This window comes from Saimiri boliviensis, chromosome 1 (assembly GCF_048565385.1).
Source record: "Saimiri boliviensis isolate mSaiBol1 chromosome 1, mSaiBol1.pri, whole genome shotgun sequence".
NCBI classification, from domain to species: domain Eukaryota; kingdom Metazoa; phylum Chordata; class Mammalia; order Primates; family Cebidae; genus Saimiri; species Saimiri boliviensis.
In genome coordinates, this window is record NC_133449.1 from 77023720 (window position 1) to 77044764 (window position 21045).

The 21045-nt window shown below is 39.2% G+C and overlaps 1 protein-coding gene and 1 pseudogene across 6 annotated transcripts in view; both read left to right on the plus strand.

Annotated features, from left to right (window-relative positions):
* The window catches only part of PUS10 (pseudouridine synthase 10), a 71911-nt gene extending 58519 nt beyond the window's left edge, over positions 1 to 13392 (plus strand). For all 6 annotated transcript variants that reach the window (XM_039478893.2, XM_010333572.3, XM_074399541.1 and 3 more), the window contains 4 exons: positions 704 to 821; positions 5973 to 6115; positions 8978 to 9077; positions 11663 to 13392. In XM_039478893.2, coding sequence (XP_039334827.1) covers positions 704 to 821; positions 5973 to 6115; positions 8978 to 9077; positions 11663 to 11701 — 400 coding nt within the window. In that variant the 3' untranslated portion in view covers positions 11702 to 13392. The remainder of the gene's footprint in view (positions 1 to 703; positions 822 to 5972; positions 6116 to 8977; positions 9078 to 11662) is intronic.
* Positions 13393 to 16038: 2646 nt separating this feature from the next.
* On the plus strand, positions 16039 to 19407 carry LOC104650575 (non-POU domain-containing octamer-binding protein pseudogene; annotated as a pseudogene).
* The last annotated feature ends 1638 nt before the right edge of the window (positions 19408 to 21045 follow it).

A 21045-nucleotide genomic window follows, 5' to 3' on the forward strand; every position in this document is an offset into this window, starting at 1 on the left:
TCAAGTAGACATTTCTCCAGGGAGGATATAGGAATAGCCAATGAACACATGAAAAAATGCTCAACATCACTAGTCATTGGGGAAATGCAAATCATAACCACTTCTAGATATTGCATATACAAGATAAATGAAAACATACATCTACACAAAGACTTGTACATGAATATTCATAGTAGCATTATTCACAATAGCAAAGAAGTAGAAACTACCCAAGTGTCTATGAATAAACAAAATGTGATATATCCATACAATGGAATATTATTTGGTAATAAAAAGGAATGAAGTACTGACACATGCGGCAACATGGATGAACCTTGAAAACATTTGAAATGAAAGAAGCCAGACACCAAGCACTGCATACTGTATGATTTCATTATATGAAATGTTCAGAATAGGTAAATCTATAGAGATGAAAAGTCAGTTAATGGTTGTCTGGGGCTGGAGGAAAATAATAATGGGAAGAGACACTAGCGGGTACAAAGTTTCTTTTTCAGGGTGATGAAAGTATTCTAAAACTAGATTGTTACCATAGCTGCACAACTCTGAAAACATACTAAAAACCATTGAATTGCGCAGTTAAAACTGGGAAATTATATGTAAGTTATATGTCATTGGAACTATTTTTAAAGAAAGGTTAACTTAGGGCAAGACTTGTTTGTATCTTATATATTCGGACAAACTTTTAAAAATTGTTTTTGTTTAGAGAGGCAATAGGACATATGAAAGAAGGTGAAGAAGAAAAGACAAAGACCTACAGTGCCTTAATATGGACAAATAAAGTGATACAGAAGAAAGACATTGAATTCCTGAATGACATAAAGGTAGTTTAAATGTGCTTATTCTTTTTATTTCATTTTTCTGTTGCCTATCAAAGGCCCCATTGTCTTCTAGTTTATTACTAGCAAGTCACATGGCATGGGCTTTGGGGTCTGCAAGACCTGGGTTCTAAGCCTGGTTCTGCCACTGACTAGCTGAAGGACTGTGCAGTTCATCTAACCCACTGGAGAGGCAGTGTGGTCAGTGTTGAAGAGCCCCACTCTGAAGACAGATTGCCTGGGTGCAAATCCTGGATCTGCATTTCTTAGCTGTGTTACTTTGGACAAGTTACTTAACCTCTTTCTGCTTCACTTTCTTCATCTATAAAATTAGTTAAAATAATTAAATGAGTTTAATTAGATAAAGCACTTAGAACAGTACTTGGCACATAGAAAACACTTGGCAATGCTATTATTATCTTTGGTCATCTATCAAATATAAAATAGCACTTATCTAATAGAACTGATGGTGAGATTAAGTACATGAATAAAACACATGATAATATATGTAAAGCACATGCATTTTGGCACAGGTGAAGTTTTCCCATACCTGAGTATGTCACAGTAGAGTGTCTGCCTGTTTGTTTGCATATTTCTTCCTACCTGCCCCCACTTGTTCTTATAAAAATAGTTTACCTTAAAATGGAAGGAATGAGCATACATGGGCACAGAGATGCATATAGTTCCCACATTGTTTAAATAGGCAATATTTTACAACAATCTAGATGACCTACCAGAAGGAACTGGTTTAATATTATTGGCTTATCTGTATAATGGGCTACCACTATTCAGCCATTGAAAATTATGTGGTAGATAAATATTTATTCACACAGGAAAATGTTTCTGGTAAGTGCTAAGGAAAAAAAAATAAACAAGGTATAGAATCTATAGAGGATTATATGTTGTGATTTAAGGCAGGGGTTCCCAACCCCCTGGTGGTACCAGTCCGTGGCCTGTTAGGAATCCAGCCACAGAGCAGAAAATGAATGGCGAGTAAGAGAGCAAAGCTTCATCTGTATTTACAGCTGCTCCCCATCACACACATTACCACCTGAGCTTGGTCTCCTGTCAGATCAGCAGCGGTGTTAGATTCTGATAAAAGGCGCAAACCCTATTGGAAACCACACGTGTGAGGGATCTAGGTTGCAAGCTTCTTATGAGAATCTGCTGCCTGATGATCTGTGACTGTTTCCCATCACCCCCAGATTGGACCCTCTAGTTATAGGAAAACAAGCTCAGGGCTCCCACTGAATCTACATTATGGTAAGTTGTAAAATTATTTCATTATATATTACAATGTAATAATAATAGAAATAAACTGCACAATAATGTAATGTGCTTAAATCATCCCCAAACCATACCCTCCTTCCCCAGTTCATGGAAAAATTGTCTTTCCAGAACTGGTCCCTGGTGCCAGAAAGGTTGGGGACTGCTGATTTAAGAACATACAAACACACATATATGTATATGTATATACATATAGAGGATTATGTAGAAAACAAATTGTATGGCAAAAGATACTACAAATAGGATTTATATTATCATGAAAAATATGAACACACAACAGATAAAAACAGACAAAGAATATGAACCAGTTAGCTTCAAAAAGAGCAAGTGGCCAAGAATCATTTAAAAAGGTTCCACCTCCAGATTGATGTAACAATAAGACATCACTTTACTCCCCTTAGGTTAACAATACCTATCAATGGCTTGGAATGGAGAAGAGTTCTCAGTAGAAATGTCGTGTTTCAGTCTTTTTCAAAAACAACATGGCAATGACTGCAAAAATTTAAAATATACTGATCTGTCCCGTAGAAATAAAACTCCAGTGCATAAGAATATGTACACGATGTTTAATGGCTTTAAGTGGCAAAATCAACAACAACAAAAAAAAACTGGAAACAAAATCAATGTCCCTCAATAAGGAAATAGTAGAGTACATTGGGATATTATACAGCTATTAAAAAAAACAAAATCAGGCTGGGCATGGTGGCTTACGCCGGTAATCCCAGCACTTTAGGAGGTTGAGGTGGGTGGATCGCTTGAGGCCAGGAGTTTGAGACCAGCCTGGCCAACATGGTAAAACCCCATCTCTACTGAAAATACAAAAAATTAACCAGGCATGGTGGTGCATGCCTGTAGTCCCAGCTACTTGGGAGGATGCGGCATGAGAATCTCTTGAACCCAGGGGTCAGAGGTTGCAGTGAGCTGAGATTGCGCCACTGCACTCCAGCCTGGGGGACAGAATAGGCTCTGTCTCAAAACAAAAGCAAAAACAAAACCCAGCATATGACCCTATTTAATTTATATATTAGTATGTACCTAAAACTGCTGGAAAAAAAGATATATGTCTATATCTATAACTCATAGGAGCACCTATGACATGAAAAAAAAAAGCAAAGTACAGAATAATGTTTATAGTATGAATATTTTGGTGAAAACATACACATCATTCACCGGCTTAAAGAAAGTCATTTATAAAATGAGGGGATGGACTAGATCAACTCCAATGGCCTCTTCAGTTCTCAGGTCCTGTGATTCTATAGCTAAGGCCCTTTGGCTTTTGGCTGTACTATGTAAGGTTCTTAGGATGGTAGTTATAACATATATGGTTATCTTTAAGATTGCAAAATGAATTTCTGAATTTCTCTATGCCTTCACATGGGTTGTATGAGTCATTGAGAATGCTGTGGGAAAAATAAACTCATTAAAAAAATATGTTCACAGTTCGGGGGTTAAAAAAATAGGTTCATAGTTTGGGGGTAGCCATAGAGATAATTCAGAAATAATGCTGAGGACAGGTGCAGTGACTCATGCCTGTAATCCCAACGTTTTGGGAAGCCAAGGCAGGAGGACTGCTTGAGCCCAGGAGGTGGAGGCCAATGAGCCATCATTGTGCCATTGCACTCCAGCCTGGGCTGAAAGATGATTTTTATAGGTACAGACTAAGTGGTGATAGTGTCTATTTTAATGGTCCATAGCCCAAGTAGACTGATACAACTAGTTAATTTCAAATAATGATTTTAGTCTTCAAATATTCCAGTTGGCATAAAAATTATAAAAACTATCTCAGAATCGGGACTTACTTCCCAATTCTGAGAAAAAGTCACTTCAGATTTACTAATTATCACCTCTTTAGGAGCAACCTATTTCTTAAAACAAAAATAGAAAAAAAAAAAAGCTTATATTTGTGTGTATGTGTGTGTGTGTGTGTGTGTGTTTCTAAAAGCTCAGCAGTATGGTAGCAGCAGAGTGCAATGTTAGAATAAATGAAGTGGTTTCCTTTTGTCAAATGAAGACAAACCAAAAAAGACATGAGGCTCGTGGTATTTCTGTTGACTGACTGCCTCATGGTCAAAGTACTGGAAGTTACTCTAAAGGTAAAGGAAGCAGGGGAGAGGAGAACTCCATAGATAGTTGTTAATTTAAAGGCCCACTGTTTCTCTACTGTAAAGTGGAAGCCATGTCTTTATAGATTCCTGTACAGTTCAGCCTTGTCCTTTATTTATGTATTTTTTTTTTTTTTTTTTTTTTTTTTTGAGACGGAGTTTCGCTCTTGTTACCCAGGCTGGAGTGCAATGGCGCGATCTCGGCTCACCGCAACCTCCGCCTCCTGGGTTCAGGCAATTCTCCTGCCTCAGCCTCCTGAGTAGCTGGGATTACAGGCACGCACCACCATGCCCAGCTGATTTTTTGTATTTTTAGTAGAGACGGGGTTTCACCATGTTGACCAGGATGGTCTCGATCTCTTGACCTCGTGATCCACCCGCCTCAGCCTCCCAAAGTGCTGGGATTACAGGCTTGAGCCACAGCGCCCGGCTATTTATGTATTTTTTTAATTGTCTCTTTGACCAGAGAAAAATCAGATTTTATGGAGACAGCTTATCTCATCAGGACAAAGTATTTCTATAACAAAATAAAAGAATGATAAAAATCACAATTAGGAGGAGCCATTGACTCACCACTCTGATAAAAGCAGTCACACCCTTTCAAATGTGGTCTTCATCAGAACTTGCTCTGTTTTTCTTAGTGGAGAACTTGATAGAGGAGAGACCAGACCCAGACCTTTCTTTCCTTAGCAGGCTTTCCTGTACTCAAGAACCATGGAAATTAGGAAGAGTTGTTCCAACAAGAAATTGCAGAGGATTCAGTTCTTATGAACCCAAATTTCTGATTATGCCCAACATTTATTTTTAAAACTTGTAATTAGTTGACCTTTTACAGCATTAAAGTCTATTTCTTAATTTTTATCTTGTGACATAAAAGAAAATATCTAACTTGAACAATTCGTGAGAAATTGTTCAAGGACAAGCCTGTGTCCCTAAAAAATCTTAAATGTAAAAAGACATGCAGTCTTTTAGGTATGTGGTTCTCCTCAAAACACGCAAACTCGGCAGGCGTGGTGGCTCACGCCTGTAATCCCAGCACTTTGGGATGCTGAGGCTGGCAGGTCACCTCAGGTCAGGAGTTGGAGATTAGCCCGGCCAATGTTGTGAAACCACGCCACTACCAAATTAAAAAAAAAAAAAATTTTTTTTTTAGCTGGACATGGTGTTGCATACCTGTAATCTCAGCTACTTGGGAGGCTGAGGCAGGAGAGTCGCTTGAACCTGGGAGGCGGAGGTTGCGGTGAGCCGAGATCGCACCTCTGCACTCAAGCCTGGGTGACAGTGAGACCCTGTCTCAAATAAATGCAAACCGCCATACACCCAAGTGATGCTGATACTCCCTCTTCTGCAACCAGCCATTTCTCACCCCAGCCTGAAATTCCCACTCTTGGGTTGCTCTGTTGGGTTAGGAAACAAAGGTAAGGGCCTTGTCCTTTAGAGGAGCCCGATGGACCTAAAGGGCAGGCCAGAACTCCAGGGCCTTCACCAGTTTGTTAAATATGAGAGTAAAAGAGACCTATTTACTTTAAATGGCGACGTTACTGGGGCCCAGAAAGCGAGTAATGTTAGACTGGGTTACGAGAAGTCCCACAGAGTTTGAAGCTAAGGGGACACAATTCATTTTACCATTAGTGCTCACCCCGTGATAGATGGAGTCCTCTAAAAGAAACATCCGTGCTGAGCTTCGGATGGCGAGGGAAGGGCTAAGGCAGGCTTCACTGGGTGGCAAAGCTCTGACGCTGGGACTGCGTGTCATATTGTCCCCTAGGACTTAAAGATCGACCAGAAAACACCTTTACGCGTTCTTCACCGAAGGCCCCTGGCTGTGCGAGCCCGCGTCATTCACTCCATGGAGTCGCACTATGTGGATGAGCACCACTTCCGCCTCCGCCTGAAAACGCAAGCCGGCACGTATCCTTCCGCCTGCGGCCGCCGGGGAACCGGAACTCTACGGGAAAAGGCCGTGCTGCCCGAGAAAACAGGGTCAGCTTGGTCTGGGAGGAATTCGGGAGAGAATTGTACTGAAGAAGAATCGATTTTGTTTGTTGGATGTGTTTTTTTCTCCACCAAATTTGTTTTTCAAAATGATTCCAAACCTTGAGGTAGCAGTCCATTCAATGTCAACTTTAAAGTTTGCTTCCTATAATTACAGTGCCTTACCCAGTGCTGAGCGCACAGTACTCAGAAAATACTTCTGATGGGTTCACTTGCTGTCTTGACATTTTTTGCAAGTCACGTATTCATGAGCATATTTGAGTCTTTTCAACATTTCATGTATTTGCCTTAGGTGATTAAACACAGGTAGTAGATGGGAATAGCACTACTTTACATCGTGATCTTTTCTTGGCCACTGGCCCAGTACGGCAGAGAATATTCTTTTCTTTACAGGCCTTGTGAAGAAAACAAAAATAAAACGTTTCAGATGCCATATCATTAGTTAGCTCCATTTTCAGACTGCAGAGAGCTTTGACTATGTTACAGAAAGGTTGAGATTCAGAGTTAAAATATCTGTAGTCCAAGGCTGATAATTTGTTCATAATCTAACCTGACTTGAATGATTTTTGTATCAGAACTGAGTTGCTGATTAAAATACATCAGGGAGCTCCAGTAGGCTTAGCTTTAGTTTACTTTTCAAAGGTCTTCCTAGTTTTTGTTTCTTGGTTTTATATTATTCTGTGATCCAATAGCATGAAGTGACAAATACCTTCTAACTGGTATAGAACTAATGATGTACTATTGTGTGTGCATATATATATATATATATATATATGTACACACACACAGAGACACACTATATATATATATATATATGGTGGAAAAAGCAAGTTTTAATCACCAAATACCATTCTTCCTATATTGCTGCAACTAATCTGCCTGTCTTTCCCCACCAGCCTGCGTTCACTTATTTCTCTGCCCCACCTCAGGACCTGGATTTACTCAGCTAAGCCAAGTATAGGTTATCTACTTTTAAAATCTTCTAAAATTTAGACTCCAGTGGACAGATGTTTGTATCTTTGTTGTTTGGAGCATATTTGCATATTATGGATGGAAATTCAAATCATGTATATATTTTTAAAAATCTTCTTACCCAATTCTGGCCTTTAGTTTTGGTGGGCCAAAGAGAAATGTCTTTTGTAGAATTTGATGTCTTTTCAATTCTATTAAAACAGTTTTAGAACCAGCCATCTACATGTACTTAAGGTGTTAATCAAGAAAGACTATTTGTTAAAACTTTAGATGCCACATGGTTATATACCAAAGTATATGAATTTTTCACTTACTAAATTTACTTTGTATATACCTTGTATATTCACATTGACAGGTGCACTGAGCTAGCTTATTTGACTTAAACCTTGTCCCTCTAGTTATGAATAAGAACCTCTCTGGGCCGGGCGCGGTGGCTCAAGCCTGTAATCCCAGCACTTTGGGAGGCCGAGGTGGGTGGATCACGAGGTCCAGAGATCGAGACCATCCTGGCCAACATGGTGAAACCCCGTCTCTACTAAAAATACAAAAAATTAGCTGGGCGTGGTGGCGCGTGCCTGTAATCCCAGCTACTCAGGAGGCTGAGGCAGGAGAATTGCCTGAACCCAGGAGGCGGAGGTTGCGGTGAGCCGAGATCGCGCCATTGCACTCCAGCCTGGGTAACAAGAGCAGAACTCCGTCTCAAAAAAAAAAAAACCTCTCTGGACATTTTAACTGGTTATTCTGGGGCTATTTGGTTTTTTCTCCTCATCATTGCTACACAGAGGGAGGATTCTTTAAAGAAAATGAGAGAACAAGAATAACAATTGTTGGGTAGTTATGAGTTTAGCAAAAAAGACATTTACGAGGTACTTACATGTCTTATGCTTGAGTCAAAATATTTAGCAAAGGTAGAGTGAGTAAAACGTTCAGAAAGGAGGATATAATATCAGCATATTATAATATAGATTTGTCATCATCTGGAAACATTTACTTTTCTATTCAGGTTCCATTATTTTCTACTAAATGCTGGTTTGTAGAACAGAACATAATGCTGCATTTTTACTGAATGCTGGCCAAAATAAATCTTTTAGATAAGTATTGTCAAAGCTGCAGTACAGTCCTGTGTAAGGAATGTTAATCTTAAAAACAAATTCTAGAATTAGTTATTGATTTCAAAATTTGAAGACTTATGAGAGAAATAAAAAGTTGCTCCTTAAAAAGAGAGAGAGAATTAACTTAGTTCTTTTGCTAACCATGTTAGCAAACTAGATGGTAGGTCTTTTGATAATCCTTCCGAAGAGCCATCATTAAGACTAAACTAATAGTCTTATTATTCCTTCCAGCCTATTGCTGCTGGGTCATGTTACAAGGAAAGCCATCACTGAGATCATTCTGTGTGTGACTCTGTGGAAACCTACCATCTGGCAGGTGCCAATTGCCATAATTAAAAAATAGAACTAACAAGATTATTACACAGAAATTGTGGCAAAGTTGTTTTTTAATAAAAGCATTGAGCTACAGTTAATTTATAATATCCACATCCACACCTTGGCACTTGGTGATGAGCTATAAAGAAAAAAGAAAGGAATGGTTTTGGTAAGTTTGATGTAAACACATTTCCCAGTTCTGATGTTGGCTGCCAGGAACCAGCTTGCCAAAGCTTAGTTCTTAAGACATACAAGTCAGAGCTCAGAAGTAACCTCTCTTATATAACATTTCCAGTTTTATTATTATTTTTGTCTGTCAAATCCTACCAAATAGTTGATACAGCATGCTATCTTCATTTTTTCCTTAAACAAACCCCAGCTACATTAAAGAATTTGTACATGGAGACTTTGGGAGAACCAAGCCAAACATTGGGTCCTTGATGAATGTGACTGCAGACATTCTGGAGCTGGATGTTGAGGTAAGCCATTTTATTGTGGAATGCACATTGGCAAATTGAATTCAGCCAAAGTTACGCTCTTTGGCATTAAGCCATTTAGTACTACTCACCTCCATAGGTATTTGAGAATGGCGAAAATCTCACAGAAACATTGTATTGAAGGGAGGGACTGTCTTCAGAATTTTTATTTTAAATGCGAGGTCTCATTTATGTTCCTTGCAAATATATAGCTAACTTACTAACTGTGCTTTACATGTAGTATCAGATCTATAAATGCTTAAACCAAGCAAGGAAATAAAACTGTAAGTGTTCTCCATATATCCTTTGGACTCTAGAGAATTCATTCCCATACCTGTTGTGTTTTTATAAAGACTTTAAAGCAGCCTACTCAGAAACAGTTATTCACAAGGGTAGAAAGTGAGGTGAGCCAATGGTTATTCATAAAAGGAATTCTGTAAGGACCCCTGTGATGTGGTCCAAGTTTTCTGCTCTTATAGTCTGAATTGAAACAAGGTTAAATTCTAAAATAACTGTAAGAATGGTTCTATGATCCACCCACCCCAGCCTCCTGAAGTGCTGGGATTACAGGCGTGGGCCACCACATCCAGCCTTTTTTCTTTGAGACAGGGTTTTGCTCTGTCACCCAGGCTGGAGTGCGGTGGTGCGATCACGGCTCATTGCAACCCTGACCTCCTGGGCTCAAGTGATCCTCCTGTCTCAGTCTCCTGAGTAACTGGAACCACAGATGTGAGCCACTATGCCTGGCTTTTTTTTTTTTTTTTTTTTTTGGTACAGATGGGGTCTCACCGTGTTACCCAGGCCTGCATTCATCTTTTTTGACCTTAATTCTCAGAACAGTTAGGAATGTCAAAGACCCACAGGCCAGTGTTTCTCAACCCTGACTGCCCATTGAAGTCACCTGTGGAGCTTTTTAAGCACTACAATGTGCCTCCCCTACACACACACACACACACACACACACACACAGATTGTGATCACTCATGTTTTATTTTCAGCTTGAGAAGCCACTCATTAATTTACATTTGGGGGCCGGGCACGGTGGCTCAAGCCTGTAATCCCAGCATTTTGGGAGGCCGAGGCGGGTGGATCACAAGGTCAAGAGATCGAGACCATCCTGGTCAACATGGTAAAACCCCGTCTCTACTAAAAATACAAAAAATTAGCTGGGCATGGTGGTGCGTGCCTGTAATCCCAGCTACTCAGGAGGCTGAGGCAGGAGAATTGCCTGAACCCAGGAGGCGGAGGTTGCAGTGAGCCGAGATCGCGCCATTGCACTCCAGCCTGGGTAACAAGAGCGAAACTCCGTCTCAAAAAACAAACAAACAAACAAACAAAAAAAACCAATTTACATTTGGGTGTTTGGTATGTGGCTATATTCTGAAACAGAATCAAAATGTCTTCTTGAGATTCGTAAAACACACACACAAATAGCTATTTAAGCTTTTCTAATAAAAATTTTTTTGAGGCCAGTACGTGAAGTGACTCATGGATTAATGAAAACATTTTCAGTAAACAATTTCATCTTTTAAACTTTAAATGTCAATAAAAACCACAGATACAGTGTTTTTTTTTTTTTTTTTTTTTTTTTTTTTTTTTTTTTAACTTTCTCTTAAAGTAGATCCCCTAGCCTTTGGTAGACCTGGTATGTGTTTATGTGGAGACAAAATAGTCTGCTTACTGTAATTTCATTCTGACTCAAAGGTCAAGGTTTCGTTCTAGAAGAACAAAATAAAGGTAAGTAGAGGTAGTTGAACTGGATTTTAAAGAAACAAATTCTACAGAAATAAAGCACAAAGATCTTTAATCCTTTTCTAGTTCCAGGTCATCTTTCATAATCATTTATTTCACATTTAGTTGCCATGTTACAAACAAGACTATATAGGCTTATAGACTGCTTAAGTATTTGTTAAATGCAAGGTGAGAGAATGAAAATGATCAGAATAATAAAAGTTTCTAAGACTTTTGAGGGAAAATTGGTGTAGCCACTTGCATTTGTTTGCTGCTTGTACCCATAAATACTCCCCCAGCTTTTTTTTTTGAGATGGAGTCTCAGGAGTGCAGTGGTGCCATCTTGGCTTTTTGCAACCTGTGCCTCCTGGGTTCAAGCTATTCTCCTGCCTCAGCCTCCTGAGTAACTGGGACTACAGGCGTGTGCCACCATGCTCGGCTAAATTTTATATTTTTAGTAGAAACGGGGTTTTACCATGTTGGCAAGGCTGGTTCAAACTCCTGACCTTGAGTGATCTGCCCACCTCAGCCTCCCAAAGTGCTGGGATTAAAGGTATGAGCCACCAAATGTGGCCCCATGAATACCATTTAAAAAATTTAAATGTATTCTCTTATCAGTCAAAAAGTTAATAACCAACTGAGTAGCCAAATACTGGCTACTCAATTAATTCAGAAGACCTCAGGCCCAAGAATCCCTAGAACAGACTTGAGAGTGTTTATTTATGGTATTCAATAGCTTTTTTCTTCAAATGCTACTTCTTTGGTTGCGTTATATTAAAACTATTTATACAGCATTACCAGCAACTGTTTACCACAACAGTAATATCTGTTTTAATGACTTCTTTTTTCCCTTCTAGTCTGTAGATGTTGACTGGCCACCTGCTCTGGAAGACTAACTTTCAAATTTGGAGACAAAAAAAAAAAAAAAAGAGTAGGGTTTTCCTGGCATGATGTGGACATCCATGGAGCACACGCCATAAAATGGCTGTTACCTACTATAACGGTGTCTTGGAAACCATTTGGATCATGTTGATCCATATATTTTTTAATTTGTTGTAACATCTCAGGATCTATATATGTGTATATTTTGTGTTAAATTGTTCCAAGGATGTCTTAGGATTTTTCTCATTCCCTCTCTCACCCCCACAAACCAAACTATAAATAATGAAATAATTCTCCTTAATTCTTTCATTTAGAGAGGTACACAAACAGGACACATTCTCTGTTAACCTAAGAAGCTGTAAAATTTCAGCAAGATTTCCCTCCACAAGAGACATACCACCTTTAAAATCATGTTCTATTTTTTTTTAAATTATCTCAATAAAAGTTATATCTAGATTTATGCAGCATAATATCCTATAATATTCTAAGACAGCAAATGCAAATCTGACATTATTATTTTTCCCTGGAAGCCTCAAACAAGCTATTACCAATGAAGTACTTTTGGCTGTGATTTGTCACAAATCTTAACGACTTCAACAGTTACTCTTTTGACAATCTGAAATTGTCACTACATTTTTCCTGTGGAGGGAAAGGGAAACCATAGGAACAGGCATGGCATGGTAGGAGCCTTTCATAAATCTTTTAAATAAAGAGAAACAAGTGCCTTTAATAACTCCAATCCCAGGATGAAGAATTTGAAAAATTGAGATTGCTAAACAAAGATAAACTGATATTATTTCAGAATGCTTCAATATATTATCCAATTATAAACATTTTAATAATACCTTATTAAAGTAGATAGGATATTGTCTCCATTTTATAAGTATGGAAACCAAAGACTAGAAGTTAAATGACTTGTCCAAAATTGTTAGCTACTTCCATATCTAGGACTAGAATGGAAGGAATGGAAGTTTCTTGGTCTCTAGGGTCTCTTTTTTTTAAATAGAATTTTGCTCTTGTTGCCCAGGCTGTAGTGCAATGGCACGATCTTGGCTCACTGCAACCTCTGCCTCCCAGTTGAAGTGATTCTCCTGCCTCAGCCTCCGAGTAGCTAGGATTACAGGGATGCACCACCATGCCTGGCTAATTTTGTATTTTTTAGCAGGGACAGGGTTTCTCTATGTTGGTCAGGCTGGTCTCGAACTCCCAACCTCAAGTGATCTGCCCACCTCGACCTCCCAAAGTGCTGGGGTTACAGGTGTGAGCCACCATGCCCAGCCTGGTCTCCAGTGTCTTTCTAATAAGCCCTATTATTGAGCACCTGTTTGTGTAAAGGGGGCAGCTATGAATGCCATTTAAATTCATGTAATAATGAGAATTGACTTTTGGAATGTAGATACCAAATCAAAGAGCTTCCCAAAAAATAGCCCAAGACTATTTCATACAATCTTATATAGTTACCATTTGTTATTGAGTTAAACCTCAGTTGGTATTATGAAGGGGAAAAACATTAAATAAACTAAACCTAAAGAAAATGAATGGGTCATTAAGTTTCAGAAAGGAGCCTCATTACAATTTCAGATTTGAGTATAACTTCATCACCCTAATTCAACTATTTGAGCTTTTTTTTTTTTAAGAATACATGAGACTTGACTAACGTTAGATTACTCACCATTTCCCATCTCTATATTAAACATAAATCACAGATATCAAGATTCACTTTAGATATGAGGAAAATGGTTTTAATGAACACAAAGGAGTCAGCCGACCACATTGAAACCATGTATTTGATATGCAAATAACAGCAAATAATTTTTTCACCTATTTTCAATGCCAGAAAATGAGAAAAGGATAACAAATAAACTTTTGATAAAAAGGTAAGAATTTCTGTATGGATGTTTCTGTTTCTGGGAAAAGTTTGCTACAAAAGAGATTTAAATAATTTAGGAGGCAGTCTTTTGCATGGTATTTTTGGCTTAGCTTTGAATCCAGTGGACCTGCAATATGTAAGAATTAAGAACGTTCTTAGCAAAGTGAAATGAGAAGACTTCTATTTCTTAAATTTCTATTCCTGAGATTATAAAAAATTTCAAGCAAAGAGTAAGCATTAGTTGTAAATACTTTTTTTTTTTTGAGACGTAGTTTCGCTCTTGTTACCCAGGCTGGAGTGCAATGGTGCAATCTGGGCTCACCGCAACCTCTGCCTCCTGAGTTCAGGCAATTCTCCTGCCTCAGCCTCCTGAGTAGCTGGGATTACAGGCACATGCCACCATGCCCAGCTAATTTATTGTATTTTTAGTAGCGACGGGGTTTCACCATGTTGACCAGGATGGTCTCGGTCTCTTGACCTCGTGATCCACCCGCCTCGGCCTCCCAAAGTGCTGGGATTACAGGCTTGAGAGTTGTAAATACTTATTCCAAATGTTCATAGAATTTTGAGACAATGATTGTTAAAAATTAATTTATGTCTTTGTTTTAGGCGGAACTGGGAATATTAAGTAGTGAGAATACTATAGTTTCCTTTTGCCTATATAAAAGGAATTTAAAATTGCACTTTAGGTTCTGGGGTTAAAATTAGTTTTATGATTTCTTTGTAAGCTTTATTTAAATTTGAAGTCTTTTTCATAACACTTAGAGAAAAAGCCTTTTGTACTTCTTAGTATCACTTTGTCCCAAATATAGTCTATGGTTTATTTTAGAAAAAACATCAACTCTGAATACCTGGAAAAGTCAAGAGAAAACGAAGTTGGTTAAATGAAAAATTCCCAAGTAAGATAACTGCTTACATTTGCAAGTTATGTGAAGTAAATTTAGAAGTTAAATTTCCATTTTGTAAGAGAAAAACATCTTACTTGGCAGATCTTTTCTCTTGGAGCTATTCTTTTATTTTTAAGTCTGCATAAGAGAATGAACTTTGAAATCAGCTTTTCTGAGCTTTTAAAACGGCTACCCTTGTTTATTATGAAAAATACTTTTATGATTCTATTTTAAAATTTTAAATTTTGAAATAATTCCAAACTTACAGGAAAGGTTGCAAGAAAAGTACAAAGAATCTTTTCCCCTGAACCATGGAGCCAGTGATGCCTCATGATCTTAAAGGCTTCAGTGTGTAATTTCTGGCATTCTTTTACTTAACCACAACACAGTGATCAAAATCAGGAAATTAACACTGATATATTACCATCTAAGTAACCCACAGACCCTGTTCCAGTTGCCAGTTGTCCCATCAATGTCCTTCATAGTCAAGTGCTCACATTGCTTTTAATTACATCTCTTTAGTCTCCAGCACTCTTAAAAGTTTGTCTTTCCTTGACTTTAATTACTTTAACATTTTTGAAGATTTCAGGTCAGTTTTTTTGTAGACTCTTCCTCAATTTGGGTTTGCCTGATGTTTCCTTTTTATTAGATTCAGATTGTACATTTTTGGCAAGAACACCACAAAAGAAAGATTGTCTTCTTCTTGCATCTTACCAAGTGTCAAACAGTTTTGATTTGTCCAGTAGCTGGTTGGGGCTTTGATCAATTGATTAAGGTATTATCCACCTAGGCTTCTCCACCTTTATAGTTTTTCTTTTTTCCCTTTGTAATTAATAAGTATCTTGTAGAGAGATCATACAACTTTCACTCACTAGTTTTAGGATCTATTGAATATTTTCACCTGAATCAGTACCAAATGATTGCCAAATACAAATTTTCTAATTCCATCATTCCTTTTACATTTTTTGGTTGGCATTCCCCTAAAAGGTAGAGCTTTCCCTTCTCTCCAATTTATTCATTGATTTATATCATGTGGACTTGTGGCTTATAAGTTGTAATTTGTTGATTTGGCCAGTAAGAGCCCCTTCAAGCTAGCTCCTCTGTTCTTTTGACATGTCCCCATCATTCTTTGAGCATGTTCTTACTTTCTAAACAAAAGGACATTCCCTGCTCATCTTTGTGTTTCCTCTGCACTAACCCTGGGATGGGTTTTTTCTCTAAGATCTTGTCTCTTTTAGCAGAAAATGGTATTTAGAAACCAAGATCTGGGCAGTAGGTGTGCTGATAGTTTTGTGCCATTGTTGCTTCCAAGCCCTGTCATGGAACAGAGCTAGGGAATAAACACAAACACATGCACACACACACATACATGCAAACCTATACATCTCTGTATCTACAGATACTGAAAACTATAAGAATTTATACCAGTACTTCCAATTCCAACCTTATTCTAGTTTTCACCCTTCCTAAATTTGTAATTCTTTTCTCTGACTCTAAGAAATCTGGCTCCTGCTCTTTACCTGCTACCACCGAGTTGTGCAGAGGTGGAGTCTCAGGTGTATTCAAGATTTGGCTTCACCCATAACCCACAGCCATGACTGAGGAAGGCAGTGCTGCTGGAGTTGTAATGGACGTTAATACTGCTTTACAGGAGGTGCTGAAGACCGCCCTCATCCACAATGGCCTGGCATGTGGAATTCGCGAAGCTGCCAAAGCCTTAGACAAGTGCCAAGCCCATCTTTGTGTGCTGTGTGTGCTTGCATCCAACTGTGATGAGCCTATCTATTTCAAATTGGTGGAACCCCTTTGTGCTGAACACCAAATCAACCTAATTAAGGTTGATGAACAAGAAACTAGGGAATGGACAGGCCTCTGTAAAACTGACAGAGAGGGGAAACTGTAAAGTGGCTGGTTGCAGTTGTGTAGTAGTTAGGGACTATGGCAAGGGGTGTCATTGAAGAGTACTTCAAATGCAAGAAATGAACAAATAAATCTTGGGCACACATACACACACACACACAAAAAAAAAAAAAAAAAGAAAGAAAGAAAAAAGAAATCTGGTCTCTATTAACCTCAGTCCTCCTCAAAAATAACCAATCAATCACTGCCTCATTATTCACAGTCCCCTCACTGCTGCCCTCAGGTGTTCTCCTCAGCTCCACATGGTCATCCCACTCTAGGCCACTACCACTACCCCCTGTGGTAACATCTTCCTGCATTTTGCACACGACAAGCAAATGGCTTTTGTCCTGAATTACTCAGGAAGGAAGGGAGACAGGTGGAAAAGAAGTCAGGAAGGCAGAAAACAATCTTTTGATACCACAGAAATACAAAGGATCATGAGAGACTATTAGGAAGAATTATTATGCCAACAAACTGGATTACCTAGAAGTGGATAAACTTCCAGACGCATACAACATGCCAAAAACAAATCATAAAGAAATGGAAAATCTAAACAGACTAATAATAAATAAGGGTCACCATTACTCTGAGGATAGGCCAGTAGGTAGAGAAGTCGAAGTTAGAGAGGACTGGGAAGTGCTCTGCTGGTTTTGAAACTGAGGGTGCAAAAATGCACAGTGATAAAACTTTTAACTTGGAGCAAAATCATACTCCTGGGAAACATCAGCATCACCACCACCAAAAGCAACAGCCATCACCACTGCTGAAACCTACATGGGAAGCAGGCCAGCAGCCAAAATGAAGCCCTGACTATTGACCTGAAGCATTTCAGAAAACAAGAAAGAAGCCCATCACCAAACAAAGCCATTTCTTTGTGGGTAGTGTTCCTTTTGACATCACTGAGGAGGAAATGAGGATACAATGTGAAAAATATGGGAATGCAATTTCACAGAAAGGATTTAAATAACTAAAAAGGAAAAGTGAAATAATTTAAAGAAGAACAAAAAAGAAATATGGGAAGGCAGGTGAGGGCTTCATAAGGATAAAGGCTTTGGCATTATGTGCTTGGAAGCACAAACCCTAGTGGACATTGCCAAAGTGGGTCTGGACGATATGCAGCTGTGCGCACTCTGCCTGCCATAGTGCATCCCTTATAGTCCAAAACCTTCTAACAAACTTTTGGAGGAAGACTTTTCTTTGGCCAGGTGGAGAGGGCTGTAGTCATTGTGGATGATCAAGAAAGGCCCTCAGGGAAAGGCCTTTCTCAGGGCAGCCAGTTGCTCAGAAAGCTCGGGACAGATGCACTGAAGGCTTCTTCCTGCTAATCACATTTCCTTACCCTGTTACTGTGTACCCCATAGGCTAATTAGGTGAACAAGAAGGACTTCCAGAGAAGCTGGTTGTAAAGAACCAGCAATTTCACAAGGAGTGAGAGCAGCCACCCCGGTGTGCACAGAATGGCTTTTGAATATGAGTATGCCACACACTGGAAGGTGCCCATTGAGATGGAGAAGCAGCAGCAGGATGAAGTAGACCACAATGTCAAGAAGGCTCATGAGAAGCTGGAGATATAGATGGAGATTGCTCGCCTTTGTCAACGCCAGGTCATGCTAATGAGGCAGGATTTGATGAAGTGCCAAGAAGAGCTGTGGAGGATGGAAGAGCTGTACAACCAAGAGATGCAAAAATGATGGCAACTGGAGCCCACATGATATGAGTGCAGGCACTGGGAGGAAGTGATGCAGTGACAAGGGCAGGAAATACTCAACGGAACCTCTGATACGAGAAAGCAGGAGATACAGATGGGCCAGATGGGCATGACAGAGGCACCATGCCCCCTGCTCCTGTGCCAGCTGGGATCCCTGCTCCTCCAGAACCTAAACCTATGCTAGATGGTAATTGACCCCACCAACAACAGAATGCTTTGGCCAAGTGCTGCAGTGAAAGGAATTGGGGCAATTGGTGGAATTCCTCCTGTGTTGAACTGTGCAACTCATGGAGCTGAATTTGCTCCAAACACACGTCGCTGATACTAATATATATATAGACCCTTATCTCACACCATATTAAAAGCTCAACTCATCCAGGCACGGTGGCTTATGCCTGTAATCCCAGCAATTTGGGAGGCTGAGGCAGGCAGATCACAAGGTCAGAAGTTTGAGATCAGCCTGGCCAACATTGTGAAAACCCATCTCTACTAAAATTTAAAAAAATTAGCTGGGTGTGGGTAGCATGCGCCTGTAATTCCAGCTACTCAGGAGGCTGAGGCAGGAGAATCACTTGAACCCAGGAAGTGGAAGTTGCAGTGAGCCAAGATCGCACCATTGCATTCCAGCCTGGGCAACAAGTGAAACTCCGTCTCAGACAAACAAAACAAAACTCCAAGTGACCTAACTCTAAGACCCCAAACTGTAAAACTATTAGAAGAAAACGTAGAGAAAAAGCTCCATGACACTGGTCTGGGCAATTATATGAATATGACCCTAAAAGCACCAGCAACAACAAAACAACAAAAAAGACAGACAAATCAAATGGGACTATATCAAACAAAAGCTTCTGCACTGCAAAGGAAACAATCAATAGAGTGAAGAGACAACTTACAGAATGGGATAAAATATTTATAAGCCATACATCTACTGAGGGGTTATACCCAAAATATACAAGGAACTCCAACAACTCAATACCAAGAAAACAAAGAGCCTGATTTAAAAACGGGTAAAGGACCGGAATATACATTTCTAAAAGAAGACATACAAATGGCCAACAAGTATAAGACATAAAAATGCTCAACATCACTTATCAGGGAAATGCAAATTTAAAATAACAGTGAGATACCACCTCAAAACTATTAGAATGGCTATTACCAAAAAAGATGAAAGATAACAAGTGTTGGCAAGGATATGGAGTAAACAGAACTGTTGGCACACTATTAATGGGAATGTAAATTAGTATAGCTAGTATGGAAAAAACAGAAAAAAAATTAAAATAAAACTACCTATGATCCAGCAATCCCACTATTGGGTATATGTATCCCAAGGAAATAAAATCATTATGTTGAAGAGACATCTGACTCCCATAGTCTCTGCAATATTATTCACAATAGCCAAGATATGGCATCAATCTATGCATCTATCAATAGATAAATGAAGAAAATGTGGTGTATATGTACAATGAAATATTATTCACACATAAAGAAAATCCTGCCATTTGAAACAGCATAGATGAACCTGAAGAACATTATGTTAAGTGAAATAAGTCAGGCACAGAAAGACAACTACTTCATGATCTCGCCTACATATGGAATCTAAAATAGTTGAACTCAGAGAAGTAGAGTAGAGGCTGGGTATGGTGGCTCACGCCTGTAATCCCAGCACTTTAGGAGGCTGAGGTGGGCAGATCATGAGGTCAGGAGTTCGAGACCAGCCTGGCCAATATGGTGAAACCTCATCTCTAATAAAAATACAAAAATTAGCTGGGTGTGGTGGCACGTGCCTGTAGTTCCAGCTACTCAGGAGGCTGAGGCAGGAAATTGCTTGAACCCAGGAGGCAGAGGCTGCAGTGAGCTGAGATCATGCCACTGCACTCTAGCCTGGGTGACAGAGCAAGACTCCATCTCAAAAAATAAAAAAAAAAAAATGGAGAGTAGAATGGTAGTTACTAGAACTGGGGAGGTGGGATTGGGATAGGGGTTGTGATACTGGGGAGGTAGGTGTTGGTCAAAGGATTTAAAATTTCAGCTCGATAGGAATAAGTTTAAGTCACCACTGTACAACATGGTGACTATAGATAATAACAAATATATTCTTGAAAGTTGCTAAGAGTAGATTTTAGTGTTATTACAAAATAACTATGTGAAGTAATGTTAATCAGCCATTCCACAATGTGTACATATTTTAAAACATCATGTTGTACAAGATAAAAATATTAACATATACAGTTTTGTCAATTAAAAAAAAGAATTAAGAAAAGAAGAGGCCAGGCCAACTATGGTGACTCATGCTTGTAATCCCAGGACTTTCGGAGGCCAAGATGGGTTGATCACTTGAGGCCAGGAGTTCAAGACCAGCCTGGGTAACACGGTGAAACTCTGTCTCTACCAAAAATACAAAAATTGGCCAGGCATGGTGGCATGTGCCTGTAGTCCCAACTATTTGGGAGGCTGAGGCAGGAGGATCTCTTGAGCCCAGGAGGCAGAGTGAGTTGAGATTGTGCCACTGCACTCCAGCCTGGGTGACAGGGCGAGATCCTGTCTCAAAAAAGAGAAGAGACACCCTAGATCTCTAACCTTCTCTCTTTCCACCATGTGAGGATGGTGGGAAGGCAGCCATCTGCAAGCCAGGGGGAGAGCCTCAGCAGAAACCATCCTGGTACCCCTGATCTCAGACTTTCTCAGCCTCTGAAAACAGATTTTTGTTGGTTAAGCCAAAAAAGGAAAAAAGAAAAAAAAATCTTTAAAAAAGGCACTTCAGTACTCTACAAAATTATCATTTCAAAGGACAGTTACATATGCAACCATATTCAGCAACAGCAATCCATTAAAAAATGCCTGATGTTTCTAAGCAACCAAAACTACCTTTTCCTGTTAGGAAGATGCTATAAAAATGAAGAAAATCTGATTGATATTTTAAAAGTCAAATAGCAACAAAATTTTAGCAAGTGTTGTAGAATTTTTTCCATTTATTATATTACCAAGAAAAAA